Source organism: Oncorhynchus keta, chromosome 35 (assembly GCF_023373465.1).
Source record: "Oncorhynchus keta strain PuntledgeMale-10-30-2019 chromosome 35, Oket_V2, whole genome shotgun sequence".
Classification (NCBI taxonomy): Eukaryota; Metazoa; Chordata; class Actinopteri; order Salmoniformes; family Salmonidae; genus Oncorhynchus; species Oncorhynchus keta.
In genome coordinates this window covers 63,950,776-63,969,052 of record NC_068455.1, presented here as the reverse complement: position 1 = coordinate 63,969,052, position 18,277 = coordinate 63,950,776, and the positions used below count along the sequence as shown (strand labels likewise).

Here is an 18,277-nt window from a genome sequence, read left to right as displayed (position 1 = left end):
AACCAGCTAATTATTAGAATCAGGTGAGGTAGACTAGGGTTGGAGTGAAAACCTACAGGACTGTACCTCTCCAGGAACAGGGTTGGAGAGCCCTGTTCTAGAGAAACAGTAGCACAGCAAGCTTTTTGGAAGAATCTTGATAAACTACAATGCTAACATACCTTCATATCTTCAATGCTACCAGATATCATAATTTAAAATAACTTGCATGGTTTGTCAAGCTTAACTTGTTTGGACACAAAAAATGCTTGATGATAATGATTAGGGCCCTGACGTTTTCCTGACCATATGACCTGACCAGGAGAAACTATGCATATAACAGTAAATTACCTTGCCCCAGAATTTCGAGTTTGTCGTGGTCGGGTCAGTCTTTTGAGGTGTGGGGCTTATGAGGAAAGCCTGTATCTGACAGTCTCAACTATTTAGTCAAACTGGATGGACTAGTTAATGGGTGAAACAGTAAGCCATTACCAGGTGTGTGTGTGTGCGTGTGCGTGTTGAGCCTTTCCTACATATGCCACACTTCTTGCTTGGTTTCAGTCACTCAGCATTCCTCTTCACCATCCTCTTCTCTGTAGCTAACTCAGGTAAGACTATGTCTATGACTATGTCTATGAGCAAAGACCAGGGAGCTTAGTCCCTCTACACGGAAAATCAATATTTGTGAAAATATGAAATATCTTTTGGCTATATTTTATATTTCAAATTTATTTTGAAATATAAAAAATTGGCCAAACGTATATTGAATATTTACACATGTTAAAAAATGTATTTATTTTCTGTATGTCATAAGGAATGAAAGGGAAAGGGAAAGGGGAATCACATACTGCTGAATATAATGATCATTTACAAGCCTGGTCCTCACTAGATGTAACACAGTAAACATAAATCATGGACTCTCAAATTAGAATATGTTACGTATAGTATGGTTACATAAGACAGAGGGTTACTTGTAGGGTGGTTGGTCATGGTGAGTGGGTGTATAATCCAAACATCTAGGAACCCCAAAGGGTGCGGGTTCGAATCTCATCACAACTTCAGCGCTTTAGTGGATAAGTAACTACTTACTACTTTTTAGCTACTTTGCAACTACTTAGCATGTTAGCTAACCCTAATCCTAACCTTAACCCTTTAACCTATCTCATAACTCTTTAATTTAACTCTAAACTTAACCCTTAACCCAAAGCCTAGCTAACATTAGCCACCTAGCTAACATTAGTGTTAGCCCCCTAGCCACCGAGCTAATGTTAGTGTTAGACCCCTAGCCACCGAGCTAATGTTAGTGTTAGCCCCCTAGCCACCGAGCTAATGTTAGTGTTAGCCCCCTAGCCACCGAGCTAACATTAGTGTTAGCCCCCTAGCCACCGAGCTAATGTTAGTGTTAGCCCCCTAGCCACCGAGCTAATGTTAGTGTTAGACCCCTAGCCACCGAGCTAATGTTAGTGTTAGACCCCTAGCCACCGAGCTAATGTTAGCCACAACAAGTTGGAATTCGTAACGTATCATATGTTTTGCAAATTCGTAACATACTGTACAAATTGTAATTCGTAACATATTGTACAAATTGTAATTCGGAACATACACTCTTAAAACAAATCTAGAACCTAAAAGGGTTATCCGCCTGTCCCCATAGGAGAACCCTTTGAAGAACCCTTTTAGGTTACAGGTAGAACCCTCGTATGTTCTATGTAGAACCCTTTTAGGTTCAATGTAGAACTGTTTCCACTGAGGGTTCGACATGGAACTCAAAAAGGGTTTTACCTGGAACCAAAAATAGTTCTACCAGGAACCAAAAAGGGGTCTCCTATGGGGACAGCTGAAGAACCCTTTTGGAACCTTTTTTTCTATGAGTATATAATATGAAATGGGTGACGGACATCCACAAATGAATACATACCATACGAAAGGTAACATGTCATACTAATTGGAGTGTTATGGATTTACAGTTTTACTCTATTACGTCTACCCCTGAGTCCAGGTTGAATTTACAGTTTGAGTTGGACTATGACTTCTTCTCGCTCATGTTCAAAGGAGCAGTTGTAAAGCCTGGGGACAACTAAGCTCTAAACACTAGGCTCCTCTGTAGAGCATACAGCATTTTGAATAACTTCAACTCGTTTTGAAGAATTTCACAAACTATCTTGAGAACTAGTTCTGTTGCCATTATTATGAAGCATGAAACATCGCCCTATATTCATTTGCTGCTGGTGTGACTTCTGTAAAAAAATATATATACATATATATTCTTTTTTTTAATCCTCATAGAAGACGCCACCATGGCAAACACGATGGTCATCCAGCAGCCCAAGCCCTTTGTTCAGGCCATTACCTCAAACCAATGGAGCTCCGAAATCTGTGACTGCACCAAGGATATGTTTTCGTGTAAGTGTGTGTGTTTGTGTGTGCGTACGAGCCTGTTTGTGTGTGTACATATATTGATCGTCTTTAAACAAGGCCTCTGTTACCGCTCAACTCCATTCAATGGGGGGTAAACTTGTTTCAATCAACAACATAACACGTTCGTTTAGAGTTTGAGCTCCCGAGTGGCGCAGCGGTCTAAGACACTGCAGTCTAAGATACTGCATCTCAGTGCAAGAGACGTCACTACAGTACCTGGTTTGAATCCAGGCTGCATCACATCCGGCTGTGATTGGGAGTCCCATAAGGTGGTGCACAATTGGCCCAGTGTTGGCCGGGGTAGTCATTGTAAATAAGAATTTGTTCTTAATTAACTGACTTGCCTGAATGAATAAATGTCAATAAAAAATTATCCCATGGGTAAATCACTGTCATTTCTTGTCCTCTATCTCCCTTTATAGGTTGCTTAGCATTCTGGTGCTTCCCCTGCTTTGCCTGTATAACGGCGAGGGAGGCTGGGGAGTGCCTGTGTCTGCCCCTGCTCGACGGCTTCGGCCTTATCCCCCCCGCCACCATGTCCCTGAGGGTGGGGATCCGCCAGCGCTACGGCATCGAGGTAAGGACACACAGAACGCCATGACCTTGTCTAGAGTCATGACGTTTGGTTTTCTCATTGTTTACTGTTAGCACAAATCAAATCAACATTTGTCACGTGCGCCGAATCCACAGGTGTAGACCTTACAGTGAAATGCTTACTTACAGGCTCTAACCAACCGTTCAAAAAAGGTATTTTGTGAACAATAGGTAAGTAAAGTAATAAAAACAACAGTAAAAAGAGAGTGAAAAATAACAGTAGCGAGCAGAGGTGGGACCAAGTCATTGTTTTACAAGTCACAAGTAAGTCTTAAGTTTTAGCACTCAAGTCCCAAGTCAAGTTTCAAGTCCTAAACCTGACGTTTTGAATCCTAAACAAGTCATAATGTGCCCTTCACCAAATGTAATACCAAGAGTAATAGTTAGTATATTACATTTACGCAAATCATAAATGCTTTTAAAAATATGTATATATTTATTACCTTTCCCAATAAACGTTATATTTCCATGGAAATACATGGGTAGACATGAGAAAGACCCCCCCCACAATAGTTATCGACTATCAAGGATCGCTATGGGGCGCAGTACACTTGTACACAATCGCCCAACCTTAACACACACACTCTCTCTCTCTCTCTCTCTCTCTCTCTCTCTCTCTCTCTCTCTCTCTCTCTCTCTCTCTCTCTCTCTCTCTCTCTCTCTCTCTCTCTCTCTCTCTCTCTCTCTCTCTCTCTCTCTCTCTGTGGTTACAGTAGGCTAACGTGTGTCAGTGGTTTTAGGAACAGCAGTAACATCAGGCAGGATCTAGGCTACCAACTGCCTAGCCAGTTGTAGCTCAATCTTGGGTGCAGTGATCACATTCCCGCACTGACTGACTGTGTGGAAGCTCATTGATTTAATGTTAGGTTAGCCTACATGATACACTAGTAAAGTAATAAAATATATAGCTGTCGGCTATATTAGCCACGACTTACCGTTCTTTGTGCAGCTTCAAATGTCGAACAAAGTTGGAAATTGTTGCGCCTCCGTCTGTAATTTTCTTCCTGCATGTTTGGCAAGTTGCAATCTGTTTTTTGTTGATACAGCTTCGTCTTTCTATCTGAAAATAATAATTTTGGGTATCATCTTTCCAAGGGCTCCATCTGAATTCACCCGCTGACGTTCCTCTGCGCTGCCACGCACAATTTTTTATATTTGGGCTTGGGGAGGGTATCAAGTCAGGTCGAGTCATAAGGCTCAAGTCCAAGTTAAGTCACGAGTCATTGGTGTTAAAGTCAAAGTCGAGTTGCAAGTCATCATATTTGTGACTTGAGTCTGACTCGAGTTCAAGTCATGTGACTCGAGTCCACGCCTCAGGTAACGAGGTTATAACAGTAGCGAGGCTACATACAGGCACCGGTTAGTCGGGCTGATTGAAGTAGTATGTACATGTAGATATGGTTAAAGTGACTATGCATATATGATGAACTGAGAGTAGCGGTAGTGTAAAAGAGGGGTTGACGGGTGGTGGGTGGTGGGACACAATGCAGATAGCCCGGTTAGCCAATGTGCCGGAGCACTGGTTGGTCGGGCCAATTGAGGTAGTATGTACATGGGATGTATAGATGAACACGAGTCATAAGGCCTTATGTCTAGAGTTTTTCCTGATCACAGGATCTGACCAGGAAAAACTCTGGGCTTTATAGTTCTAGGCCATAATTATTGTTGAAGATGTATTATTCAAACATTTTGTGAAAATAATGCATATGAATACAATGTCCATAGAAATTATGTGTATCGCCCAGTTATTTTGACTGTACATGTGAATGTGTTATATCTCAAAATAGTGTACAACTATCAGTCCCATCTCTCCAGTAATTCATGATCAAATCAAATCAAATTGTATTTGTCACATGCGCCGAATACAAAAGTTGTAGACCTTTCAATTTAAAATCTTTATTTACAAGCCCTTAACCAACAATGCAGTTTTATGAAAAATACCTTAAAATAAAGAAGAAATATAAGTAACAATGTTCACCTCACCTTCTAATCTGATCTCAGAACTCCTAACCAGTTCTAATGACCTAAGTTTCAGGAGTACCTGTGGCCCAGACCATGCCCACATTTTTTTTTTGAGTACTCAAACTCTGTTTCAATACCTGCATACTGAGGGAGTTGCCTGTGTACCAGTCTGTCTGTGTTAACATTCCTCTCCTTGCCAATCCTAGTCATGCCAATCAATGAGTTGTAATGATAGAACAAACTGATCGGGGACCAGGCTACTCAGGGATTAATGCATAATGTTCTGAAGATGGCACAGTGCTGAACTCCGATCAGACAGTCTATCTCCGCTAACTGATTCATGTAGTCACTGTTAACTGATCCTAGATTAGGTGTAATGTGATGTATCTCTGTCTCCTCCCTAAAAGGGCACCATGTGTAATGACTGTGTCTATTCATTCTTCTGCGGGCCCTGCACCTGGTGTCAAATGTCAAGAGAAATGAAGACCCGCCTCCAACCAGTCACTCTCATCAACCCACATGTAAGATAAGGACAGACCTCGTTCTTCCTCATCCTCTTCTTCGTCATCATGCACCATCATCATCATATATCCCTCCTCTTCATCCTCTTCCTCCTCCACCTTCATCATGGTCATTAGACTAATAATAATCAACAACATCATCATTAGACTCGTGTTAATAGAATAGTAACAATACCAAGCCTGCACTTTCTACTACAGGAAGCTGCTGATGGGAGGACGGCTCATAATAATGTCCGGAATGGAGCAAATGGTGTATTTAATACCATCCCATTAATTCCCCTCCAGCCATTACTACGGGCCCGTCCTCCACAATTAAAGGGCTACCAATCTCCTGTGCTTTCTATCCTCTGTTGACTCTTCTATCACCGATCACTGTCACCAAACTCATCACCATTGAACGTCACACACGTGTACACCTGTACTGTGAGCCACCCAAAACTGTTCTCCATTCCGTTTCAAGCAGGTCTGCAATAGTATCCTGTTCTTAGGTTGTTCACGTTCACTTCCACCCTGCTGACAGCTGAAATAGTTTACTCTGTATCTGTAAAGGCCCTTTAGATTTTTTGGGGTGTGTGAAAGATGAATGTATATGTGTGTATAAATACATTTCCAAAACCCTTTTGAAAACTGGACCTTTTTATCTACCACTATGCGAAATGTACAAAACATGTCCAAATGTATTGTAGAAACATATGAGAGAAATAGGTGTGACACATTTCCAAACAACAAAACACACATTGAGATATATCTTTCATGTTTGCAGTATAAATGTATCTTAATTAATGGTGAATAAATGATTAAAAGATGAGTGCCTGTACTGTCTCTGTGACGTTAATACAGAGGATACTGTATGTCACTGATCTTTAGTGAAGGTGTTGAATCTTATGCAAACCACACACATGCAAATAGTGACTGTTCTATAATTTAGTTCCTGAATGATATTATTTTTAATGCCACCTCTGGTCCGGAGATACCTATCACAAACCTGGATACAGCCAGGCAGAGCTGTCCATTTCAGGTGAGTATATTTTATTAAGAGTCTTAATTCAATAAAACAGGACTTAGATTGAACATACCCCACTACTAGAATTATAGGCTGCAATGATTTGTATTTGATGGGGAGACTTATACGTAGACTACATAGACTTATACGTTTTAACATCAGATTCATGGTGAATACTCTATAGACTACAGTTTGAAAATAAACAGTACCAGAGTGCACACAGTAGGATATTGGTTGTTAAGTGATGATTGAAGGGGCTCCACTTGTAAGACGTGAATTAGCCACTTCGAATAGAAGGAAGTGCACATTTCGAAGCCAGGTGAACGATGTGGGGGGATATTTCATATTTGATTTCAGCAAGTTGGCATTGGGGGGGCCGGAAGAAGTAACAATCCATTGATGTTTGTTGTTGCTTTTTGTTCAGGTTCTTTGTCCTTAGTCGAGTGGCCAGCCGGCCAGTCACCATGGCATCGAGTGTGATAATCAACAACCAACATTCTCAGCCCCCTCAGCCCCAGACACCAGCTTTCGTAGCTGTCCACTCTAACCAGTGGAACACTGGCATTTGTGACTGCTTCGACGACTTGCAAGTCTGTGAGTCTGTCTGTCTCTTTGTTTGTCCATTTATCCAGTGTTCAGCGAATCATTCACATTTCTCTGCAAAAATGTTGAATTCAGAGTTCACTAATAATTTACATTGTTCACTATTCATTCACATTTACATTGTATTTTGGGAATACCTTATACAAACATTGTTTTATAAAAAGCACATATGTGATACATTATATTGTTCCGTTTGGACTTACGCCGTGCTTGGAATATTTTGAGACATCAATGGAGTATTATAGCCCATACAGTCAGGTCCATAAATATTTGGACTATGTCCAAGTTATTATTACTTTAGCTGTCTACCACAGCATATTGGAGTTCAAATTAAATAATGAATATGTGCATACTTTCAGCTTTAATTTGAGGTACGCATTTACATCCAAATCAGGTGAATGGTTTTGTAATTACAGTACTTTTTATTTGTGCCTCCCCCTTTTTTAATGGACCAAAAGTAATTGGACAATTGGCTGCTCACATGTTCCATGGCCAGGTGTGTGTTATTCCCTCATTAGTTCATTTACACGTAAGCAGATAAAAGGTATAGAGTTGTGTGGCATTTGCATTTGGAATCTGTTGCTGTTAACCCTCAATATGAAGTCCAAAGAGCTGTCACTGCCAGTGAAGCAAGCCATCATTAGGCTGAAAAGCAAAACAAACCCATCATAGAGATAGCAAAAACATTAGGTGTGGCCAAATCAACCATTTGGTACATTCTTAAAAAGAAAGAACACACTGCTGAGCTCAGGAACACCAAAAAGACCCGGAAGACCACAGGAAACAACTGTGGTGGATGACAGAATAATATTTTCCCTAGTGAAGAGAAACCCCTTCAGTTGGCCAGATCCAGAACACCCTTCAGTAGGTAGGCTTATCTGTGTCAAAGTCAACAATTAAGAGAAGACTAGTAAATACAGGGTTTACCACAAGATGTAAACAATTGGTAAGCATCAAAAACAGGAAGACCAGATTAGAGTTTGTCAACAAACATCTAAAAAAGCCTGTATAGTTCTGGAACAACATCCTATGGACAGATGCGACAAAGATCAACTTGTACCAGAATGATGGGAAGAGAGAAGAGTTATGGAGAAGGGAAGGAACTGCTCATGATCCGAAACAGATTCAGCCAAATGCTTCAAAACTCATTGGACGACACTTCACCGTACAGATGGACAATGACCCGAAGCATATTGTGAAAGTAACCCAATACTTTTTTAAGGCAAAGAAGTGGAATGTTCTGAGATGACCAAGTCAATCACCTGACCTGAATCAAATTAAGCATGCATTTCATTTGCTGAAGGCAAAATTGAAGGCAAAATGCCCCAATAACAAGCAGGAACAGACAGCTGCAGTAAAGGCCTGGCAGAGCATCGCCAGGGAAGAAACAGCATCAAGTGATGTCTGTCGGTTACTTTTGAGCCCCTAAAATTGGGGGGCTATGTATAAAAGTTATATATAATAGTTATAATTCCTACACGGTTCATAAAATTATTTTGACAAAACCATTCAATTAAAGATGAAAGTACACTTAAAACAGATCTTGATTGTTTCCTTTCAAATCCATTGTGGTAGCGTGCAGAGCCAGAATTATGCAAATTCTGTCACTGTCCAAATACATATGGACCTGACTGACAGCGTTACTAGCCACTAATCAAAGTAAGTGAGATAAGTGTCATAATCAGTGTTAACAGATCTCTTCCCTGACCTGCGCTTTGCGACCCTATGATCAGGCTGTTTTGCCTTCTGGTGCTTCCCCTGTTTCACCTGCACCACCACCTCAGAGTTCGGAGAGTGTTTCTGTCTCCCCATGCTGGACGGCTTATGGTCCTCCACCCAGCTGGTAGGGGTGCCAACCTGCATTCCTCCTGTGTCCATGTCCATGAGGGTGGCTGTACGTACCCGCTATGGCATTCAGGTGGGTTAATGAATGTCAATCTGAACGCATGAATAAAGAAACTAGACAAGGAAGATTGTTAGGGTAGGCCTACAGACTGTGTAAACGTGAGGCAGTACACACAACACAGCAAATCAAAAAACATGTTATTGGTCACATACACGTGTTTAGCAGATGTTATTGCGGGTGTAGCGAAATGCTTGTGTTTCTGGCTCCAAAAGTGCAGTAATATCGAACAAGTAAAATCGACCAATACACACAGATCTAAAGTAAAGGAATGGAATTAACAATATATAAATATTTGGGCTAGCAATGTTGGAGTGGCATAGAGTAAGACACAGAAGAATAGGATAGAATACAGTATATACATATGAGATGAGTCACGCTAGATATATTAACATTATTAAAGTGGCCAGGTCTATTTATATAGGGCAGTCACCTATAATGTGCTAGTCATGGCTTTTTAACAATCTGACCTTGAGATAGAAGCTGTTTTTCAGTCCCTCGGTCCCAGCTTTGATGCACCTGTACTGACCTCATCTTCTGGATGATAGCGGGGTGAACAGGCAGTGGCTCGGGTGGTTGTTGTGCTTGATGATCTTTTTGGCCTTCCTGTGACATCGGGTACTGTAGGTGTCCTGGTGGGCAGGTAGTTTTCCCCCGGTGATGCGTTGGACAGACTGCACCACCCTCTGGAGAGCCCTGCGGTTGCGGGTGGTGCAGTTTCCGTACCAGGCAGTGATATAGCCTGACAGGATGCTCTCAATTGTGCATCTGTAAAAGTTTGTGAGGGTTTTAAGTGCCAAGACAAATTTCTTCAGCCTCCTGAGAGCTTCTGTCCAGTTAATGCAACAGCCCGGTAGTCAGTGTAATCATACAGTATCCCAGGTTTGAAACCTCTGCTGATACCTCATTGCAAGTAAAAACAAAATCCTGGGTGGAACATTGCCAGAATCAGGCAGGAATAAGCAAGAAATCCAAGAATCATCCAAACTGGGATTTCTAGAAAAACAGGGAATTTTGGGATCATAACCCTGTCTATATGTGTGTTCAGGGTGACATGGCGGCAGACTGTGTGCACTCCACCTTCTGCAACATCTGCTCCTGGTGCCAGATGGCCAGGGAGATCAAGAGACGCAGACAGACCTTCACCGTCATCAACGCCCAGCCCACCATGCTGCCCGGTCAGCCCATGTTGATGACCTCTGCCCCTCAGGCCATCTTGAGCACTAGATTCATGTAACCTTTGACCCAAGACACAGAAACCACACTGGGTTAGCCACGCCCTCTGGTGGTGATTTCATAGAGGTGATGTAATGGAGGTGATGTAATGATGCACAATGTATAAGACTTGAGGCATTGGAATTCATGTAAAATCTTGCACAATTCCAGCATTTACTGTACATAAGGATAGCTGTGAAATGTAAGTATCTACTTTTTTAACTATGTCAATCACCCAATGCAGATTGTTATATAATAATGAACATTTGGTGGGTGCCTATATTTGTCCTATTTCATATGTGCAAGTGTGTATTGTATGCATGTGTGAATTGGAAATGTATTTTTTGCATATCCCAACTCCCCCTGAGACACCCTCTGAGAGCGGGGGTCACGGCCAGGGTCTGCCATTATCAACGGCGACCCTGGAGCATTTAGGATTAAGTGCCTTGTTCAAGGGCACACCGATTCACACAATGTGACGTAAGTAAGCCTTCTGTTACCTTGAGAGCCAGACAGTTATTAATGTTTGTGGATAAGGCCAGTATCAGAGGGAGAGAGGGAGGGAGTGAGAGATAGAGGGAGTGAGAGAGGGAGAGGGAGAGTAAGAGAGAGAGAGAGGGGAAGGATGTAGCCCTCTCTGACAGGACTGTGCTAACAGTCACAGTGACTCATGTTCATCATTAAATGTTTATTTTTATACTGCTGTGACCTCCCTCCCTCTGACTTTCCAAAACAGTAAAGGACGTTACTGTACTTTAGGGAAGAGTGGAGTCCATCTTTAATGTCATGGATGTAATGTTGAATATGTTACAGTATGGTCCTACTGCATTTAAAAATTAAAACATCATCTATACAAAGATAATGTTAATGTGTAATGTTGCTTTGCCTGAAACGTGTATATTCTCAGTTAAACTCAAGAAACATTTATCAAAAAAAAGGATTTTCCAGTCTGCTTATGAAAATGTTACAATATAAACAATTTGGCAATATATTACGCATCAAGAAACTGTCAGTTAACAAGCTCACTCCAGCTTGGTCTTTCTCCTGGAGCTCTTGCAGCACAGTCTGCTGCAGACAGAAACTGAGGCCCAGAGAGAGGCCCCGCTGAGGGCCAGGAGCAGCGTCGCCACATCCAAGCTGTGGTTGGAGTACCAGGACATGCTGTAGGCTTCGGTGTGCAGGTGGGATGACGTTCCTCATCACGTAATCAAACCAGAAAGTGGTGCTGGCGAGAGGGGACAAGGACGTGTTGCGGTACAGGCCAAAGATCTTCTGCATTCTGTGGCAGTAGGAGGGATTCTCCAAGACGTCCCTTAGGACCTCCAGGAAGTCCACTGTGGTGAAAGTGGCAGCCCCCAGACATTGCCAAACTTGTCAAAGAGGAGCGGCAGCCCCAACACAGTTGTAGATGGCCTCTTCCAGGCCATTGGTGCATCCGTGAGCCACGACGCAGGTTTTGGGTTGGCCAAGGAGGTTGCTCTGGGGGAGCCAGTGTAGCAGCAGGGTGTTGTTCCCCAGGGAAGAGGGTCTTTCTCCCAGGAACTTCCACAACACCGTGTGGGGCAGCTGGGCAAAGGCTTGGGCCACCGCCTCGGTCACCTCCTTCGGCAGGGCGGACACCAGCATTCCCAGAGACATGACCACCACCCCGTGCTCTGCATGAAGGCCTCCAGGTCAGCAGGGAGCGGCCTGGCCGGACGACACTAGAAGCCCCCTATATAGACCACGTTGGGTATGGTGGGCCACAGGAACTCAAAGACAAAGTCCACCCGCATCAGCCACACGTCTGCTGAACGCTGCATGGAGAGCAGCAGAGGGGAAGTCAGCAGCAGAGGGGAAGTGACATTTGAGCAGGTTGGCGTACCGATGGTTAATAAAGAAATATTGCGCCACCACACTATAGACATAATGCAACACATTTCTGGTTCTCTAGAGGAAGTCCATGTGGTCAGAGAGCTCTTTGCCCGACACAGGGACGTAGGACAGTGGCGAGGGGGCAAAGGCGAATTGACCCTCTCCCGTGCTGATCCAGGGCAGGTTGAAGACCAGAAGCAGACGGAGGTAGTTGGCCAGGAGGATGCCTGTGGGCAGAGCAGGGTGTCAGCACCAGGTCAAACTGAGCATCCCAGAGCCATGAACGCAGGATCATCTGCTCCAGAACGTCCGCTCTGACGCAGATCTTGTGGCCTGTCGGCTGCATGGATGTGATCTCGTACTGATGGAGGAAGGACCGCAGGAAGGGCGGCAGGGTCCGGATTCCCAGTATCGTTTGCAGCATCTTGTCGTGGAAGTTCTTGTCCACCTCGTCCTCCAGCATGAGGACGGTGATGGAGCTGTAGAGAGGGAACTTCTGGGAGATGTACCAGCTCTTGGCACGGTGAGGTCGTGATCTCGGGAGTGGAGCGTTGACACAGTGGCTGCCATCCACCGGGACCACCAGGATCTTCCTACTGCAGGCGCTACAATGGCAACCATTGCCGAGCGATAGAAGCAGGAAGTAGAGGGCAGCCAAGAAAGGAGATGTCACTCTTTTGTGGAGAAGCCATACAACAGATATGGAATTGATTAAGGAGGTGAAATCCAACACAACAAATAAAGAATGTGTGTAAAACAGAGCCAGCTCTGGTGTGACTCATGTTTTGTGTTTTTTAATTTATTTAACCCTTATTTAACTAGGCAAGTCAGTTATTTACAATGAAGGCCTAAAGGTGAACAGTGGGTTAACTGCCTTGTTCAGGGGCAGAACGACAGATTTTTACCTTGTCAGCTCGGGGATTCGATCCAGCAACCTTTTGCTCTAACCACTAGGCTACCTGCTCCATGTGAGCTAATGCGAGCTAGTACTTTAGACGAGACTCTACAATACTTATTAAAGTGTGGTAATGCATCAACAAACAAAGTGTTGTATTATTTAATACAACTCAGAAAGAAGGCTACTGAAATACCATTATAGCCCAACTTCACTAAAGTCCATAGTGAACTTCAGTTTAATGAACCTTAATAACACTGCCCTGGTAACAACACAGTTAAGGCAATATGCTCTACAGAGGGGGCATTGTATCATATCGGTCTGCTTGGTCTGCTGGAGCCAGAGGCAGGGGACTGGAATATTAAGTAGTGAAAGGCTTCATGGATCCTGATCCATGACATGGAATATAAAATATAGACTTGCAAATGTTACATGTAGAACAATGAATATATATATATATATATATCAATCTGAGTTCCCAATCTCCACACATACACACGTTCTGTTCTTTGCAGAGTGCAAGGGTAGTGTTGCAGTACTCTATTTGCATTGACAGAGGTACAGATGGTTTGATACACTGAGTGTACAAAACATTAGGAACACCTTCCTAATATTAGGTTGCACCCCATTTTGCCTTCAGAACAGCCTCAATTCGTTGGGGCATGGACTCTACAAGGTGTCTACAGCGTTCCACAGGGATGCTGGCCCATGTTGACTCCAATGCTTCCCACAGTTGTGTCAAGTTGGTTGGATGTCCTTTGGGTGGTGGACCATTCTTGATACACACGGGAAACTGTTGAGGGTGAAAAACCCAGCAGTGTTGCAGTTCTTGACACCGGTGCGCCTGGCAGCTACTACTCACCTTCCAACAGGACAACGACCTTAAGCACAAAGCCAAGACAACGCAGGAGTGGCTTCGGGAGTGGCTGAATGTCCTTGGGTGGCCCAGCCAGAGCCCGGATTTGAACGCAATCTAACATCTTTGGAAAGACCTGAAAAACATTGTGACGCGACGCTCCCCATCCAACTTGACAGAGCTTGAGAGGATCTGCAGAGAAGAATGTGAGAAAGTCTGCAAATATACAGTAGGTGTGCCAAGCTTGTAGTGTCACACCCAAGAAGACTCAAGACTGTAATCGCTGCCAAAGGTGCTTCAACAAAGTACTGAGTAAAGGGTCTAAATACTTAGGTAAATGTAAAAAAAAAAATTATATACATTTGTTTTTGCTTTGTCATTATGGGGTATTGTGTGTAGATTGATGAGGATATATATATTGTTTTATCCATAATGCTGTAACGAAACAAAATGTGGAAAAAGTCAAGGGGTCTAAATACTTTCCGAATGCACTGTAGGGCCAGAGAACAACACAGACAGTGAAGCATGGACAGACAGTGACACATTCAATACCGCCTTACACACTCTTGCCTGTATCTAGCTGATCTAGGGTGAAATCATTCGTCCAACAGTTGCAAACAAGTGTATCTGTTGGACAAATTCTGGTATGTTTATCCCCGTTTCGTTCCGTTTGCTTCCGTTTAAGAAACGTTTTTCAACAGGATCGGCGGAATGAATACACCCCCGATCACAAGTAAACACAGTTCACTTTCATAGCAGCCACGTTGTATTCATTCTCGCATCAATGCGCTCTCCTCCTCTCACCTTTTCCCTTCGCTTGTGGATTTCAATGCACAACACACCAGCTGTATGTGACCAAGCAGAAAAACCTTTCCAAGCCAAACCATATCATAACTGCTACACACATCCTACATCAATGTCACCATATTAGCTGAAGTAACATCATAGTCAACATTCATAGTCAACATATCTAATAGAACTTACACGTTAGTAAACCCACTACAATCCCCTAGTAACATTAGTGTACAGTCATCTACTCAGTAAGCAGTTTAGCAGTTACACCGGTAGGCCCTGGTGGCAATAAATCTGTCAAACCAAAATCAAATCAAATCCATTTTTATTTGTCACATACACATGGTTAGCAGATGTTAGTGCGAGTGTAGCGAAATGCTTGTGCTTCTAGTTCCGACAATGCAGTAATAACCAACAAGTAATCTAGCTAACAATTCCAAAACTACTACCTTATAGACACAAGTGTAAGGGGATAAAGAATATGTACGTAAAGATATATGAATGAGTGATGGTACAGAGCGGCATAGGCAAGATACAGTAGATGGTATTGAGTGCAGTATATACATATGAGATGAGTATGTAAACAAAGTGGCATAGTTAAAGTGGCTAGTGATACATGTATTACATAAGGATGCAGTAGATGATATAGAGTACAGTATATACATATACATATGAGATGAATAATGTAGGGTATGTAAACATTATATTAGGTAGCATTGTTTAAAGTGGCTAGTGATATATTTTACATCATTTTCCATCAATTCCCATTATTAAAGTGGCTGGAGTTGAGTCAGTGTGTTGGCAGCAGCCACTCAATGTTAGTGGTGGCTGTTTAACAGTCTGATGGCCTTGAGATAGAAGCTGTTTTTCAGTCTCTCGGTCCCAGCTTTGATGCACCTGTACTGACCTCGCCTTCTGGATGATAGCGGGGTGAACAGGCAGTGGCTCGGGTGGTTGCTGTCCTTGATGATCTTTATGGCCTTCCTGTGACATCGGGTGGTGGGGTCGAGACCCAGGGTCTCGAGCTTGATGACGAGCTTGGAGGGCACTATGGTGTTAAATGCCGAGCTGTAGTCGATGTGTCCGTAAACACACCAGCCAGCTGGTCTGCGCATGCTCTGAGGGCGTGGCTGGGGATGCCGTCTGGGCCTGCAGCGAGGGTTGACACTTTAAATGTTTTCCTCACGTCGGCTGCAGTGAAGGAGAGTCCGCATGTTTTAGTTGCGGGCAGTGTCAGTGGCACTGTATTGTCCTCAAAGCGGGCAAAAAAGTTATTTAGTCTGCCTGGGAGCAGGACATCCTGGTCCGTGACGGTGCTGGTTTTCTTTTTGTAATCCGTGATTGACTGTAGACCCTGCCACATACCTCGTGTCTGAGCCGTTGAATTGAGATTCTACTTTGTCTCTATACTGACTCTTAGCTTGTTTGATTGCCTTGCGGAGGGAATAGTTGCACTGTTTGTATTCGGTCATGTTTCTGGTCACCTTGCCCTGATTAAAAGCAGTGGTTTGCGCTATCAGTTTCACGCGAATGCTGCCATCAATCCACGGTTTCTGGTTTGGGAATGTTTTACTCGTTGCTATGGGAACGACATCTTCAACGCACGTTCTAATGAACTCGCACACCGAATCAGCGTATTCGTCAATGTTGTCGTCTGACGCAATACGGAACATATCCCAGTCCACGTGATGGAAGCAGTCTTGGAGTGTGGAATCAGATTGGTCGGACCAACGTTGAACAGACTTCAGCGCGGGAGCTTCTTGTTTTACTTTCTGTCTGTAGGCAGGGATCAACAAAATGGAGTCGTGGTCAGCTTTTCCGAAAGGAGGGCGGGGCAGGGCCTTATATGCGTTGCGGAAGTTGGAATAGCAATGATCCAAGGTTTTTCCAGCCCTGGTTGCGCAATCGATATGCTGATAAAATTTAGGGAGTCTTGTTTTCAGATTAGCCTTGTTAAAATCCCCAGCTACAATGAATGCAGCCTCCGGATATATGGATTCCATTTTGCAAAGAGTCAAATATAGTTCGTTCAGAGCCATCGATGTGTCTGCTTGGGGGGGGGAATATATACGGCTGTGATTATAATCAAAGAGAATTCCCTTGGTAGATAATGCGGTCTACATTTGATTGTGAGGAATTCTAAATCAGGTGAACAGAAGGACTTGAGTTCCTGTATGTTGTTTTGGCCACACCATGTCCCGTTAACCATAAAGCATACGCCCCCGCCCCTCTTCTTCTTACCAGAAAGATGTTTGTTTCTGTCGGCGCGATGTGTGGAGAAACCAGCTGGCTGCACCGTCTCCGATAGCGTCTCTCCAGTGAGCCATGTTTCCGTGAAGCAAAGAACATTACAGTCTTTGATGTCCCTCTAGAATGCTACCCTTGCTCGGATTTCATCAACCTTGTTGTCAAGAGACTGGACATTGGCGAGGAGAATGCTAGGGAGTGGTGCATGATGTGCCCGTCTCCGGAGTCTGACCAGAAGACCGCTTCGTTTTCCCCTTTTACGAAGTAGTTTTTTGGGGTCGCCGGCTGGGATCCATTCTGTTGTCCTGGGTGAAAGGCAGAACACAGGGTCCTCTTCGCGAAAGTCATTCTTGGTCGTACTGATGGTGAGTTGACGCTGCTCTTATGTTCAGTAGTTCTTCTCGACTGTATGTAATGAAACCTAAGATGACCTGGGGTGCCAATGTAAGAAATAACATGTAAAAAAACAAAAAACTGCATAGTTTCCTAGGAACGCGAAGCGAGGCGGCCATCTCTGTCGGCGCCGGAGTAGTCTTTAATTGCTTACTTACTTGTGTTGGATAGTCATAGTCAGCTAGCTAACATAGCATCCCTCTGTTTGAGCCGGGTGTTTGAGTAGCCTAAACTAGCTAGCTAGCTGCATTTGCTAGCTAAGTACGTGTTAAGTGAAAGTGAATAAATGTTTTAATTAATTCATTTGTTAAAAACTGTTAAACCATTGTCTTTCTCTCTCTTTGAGTCAATTACTCAGTTCATGCTGCAAGAGCTCTGTTAGGTTGGAGGATGTCTCCAGAAGTTGTCATATGGAGGGGGGTGAGAACCATGAGCCTCCTAGGTTTTGTATTGAAGTCAATGTACCCAGAGGAGGACGGAAGCTAGCTGTCCTCTGGCTGTTTAACCTGTTGCGACGAGCCTTCCCGGATCCGGGATCGTGAATACAGCCTCAAGCTCATTACCATAACGCAACGTTAACTATTCATGAAAATCGCAAATGAAATTAAATCAATATGCTAGCTCTCAAGCTTAGATTTTTGTTAACAACAACTGTCATCTCAGATTTTCAAAATATTCTTCTCAACCATTGCAAAACAAGCATTTGTGTAACAGTATTGATAGCTAGCGTAGCATTTAGCATTGCATTTAGCGTTAGCATTCAGCAGGCAACATTTTCACAAAAACCAGAAAAACATTCAAATAAAATCCTTTACCTTTGAAGAACTTCAGATGTTTTCAATGAGGAGACTCTCAGTTAGATAGCAAATGTTCAGTTTTTACAAAAAGATTATTTGTTCAGGACAAATCGCTCCGTTTTCTGCGTCACGTTTAGCTACGAAAGAAACCTGTATCCAGGATTGTGTAAATCTATCCGCAAGCTCATTAGCATAACGCAACGTTAACTATTCATGAAAATCGCAAATGAAATGAAATAAATCTA

At 43.3% G+C, this 18,277-nt stretch overlaps 2 protein-coding genes and 1 pseudogene across 3 annotated transcripts; 2 read left to right on the top strand and 1 right to left on the bottom strand.

Moving 5' to 3' along the window:
- Positions 1 to 528: 528 nt before the first annotated feature.
- Positions 529 to 6,282, top strand: LOC118368843 (cornifelin homolog). Of its 2 annotated transcripts, none has more exons than XM_035753272.2 (4): positions 529 to 587; positions 2,266 to 2,382; positions 2,820 to 2,974; positions 5,361 to 6,282. In XM_035753272.2, the coding sequence occupies exons 2-4, from the start codon at positions 2,277 to 2,279 to the stop codon at positions 5,481 to 5,483; spliced, it is 384 nt and encodes a 127-aa protein (XP_035609165.1). In that variant the 5' UTR covers positions 529 to 587; positions 2,266 to 2,276; the 3' UTR covers positions 5,484 to 6,282. The 2 variants fall into 2 exon arrangements, with proteins under 2 accessions (XP_035609165.1, XP_035609166.1); XM_035753273.2 differs by having other exon boundaries at positions 538 to 587; positions 2,269 to 2,382.
- Positions 6,283 to 6,409: 127 nt separating this feature from the next.
- Positions 6,410 to 11,060, top strand: LOC118368842 (uncharacterized). Its single transcript, XM_035753271.2, has 4 exons — positions 6,410 to 6,492; positions 6,902 to 7,071; positions 8,814 to 8,998; positions 10,032 to 11,060. Exons 1-4 carry the CDS (start codon positions 6,410 to 6,412, stop codon positions 10,218 to 10,220), a joined length of 627 nt encoding a protein of 208 aa, XP_035609164.1. The 3' UTR covers positions 10,221 to 11,060.
- A 52-nt stretch (positions 11,061 to 11,112) lies between these two features.
- On the bottom strand, positions 11,113 to 12,766 carry LOC118369165 (UDP-glucuronosyltransferase 2B31-like; annotated as a pseudogene).
- Positions 12,767 to 18,277: the final 5,511 nt, after the last annotated feature.

Coding starts and splice junctions, on each gene's coding strand:
- LOC118368843 (XM_035753272.2), top strand. CDS start 2,277: ATGGCAAACACGATGGTCATCCAGCAGCCCAAGCCCTTTGTTCAGGCC. Junction 2,383..2,819: donor CACCAAGGATATGTTTTCGT/GTAAGTGTGTGT, acceptor CTCCCTTTATAG/GTTGCTTAGCATTCTGGTGC. Junction 2,975..5,360: donor GCCAGCGCTACGGCATCGAG/GTAAGGACACAC, acceptor CCTCCCTAAAAG/GGCACCATGTGTAATGACTG.
- LOC118368842 (XM_035753271.2), top strand. CDS start 6,410: ATGATATTATTTTTAATGCCACCTCTGGTCCGGAGATACCTATCACAA. Junction 6,493..6,901: donor GGCAGAGCTGTCCATTTCAG/GTGAGTATATTT, acceptor CTTTTTGTTCAG/GTTCTTTGTCCTTAGTCGAG. Junction 7,072..8,813: donor CTTCGACGACTTGCAAGTCT/GTGAGTCTGTCT, acceptor CCCTATGATCAG/GCTGTTTTGCCTTCTGGTGC.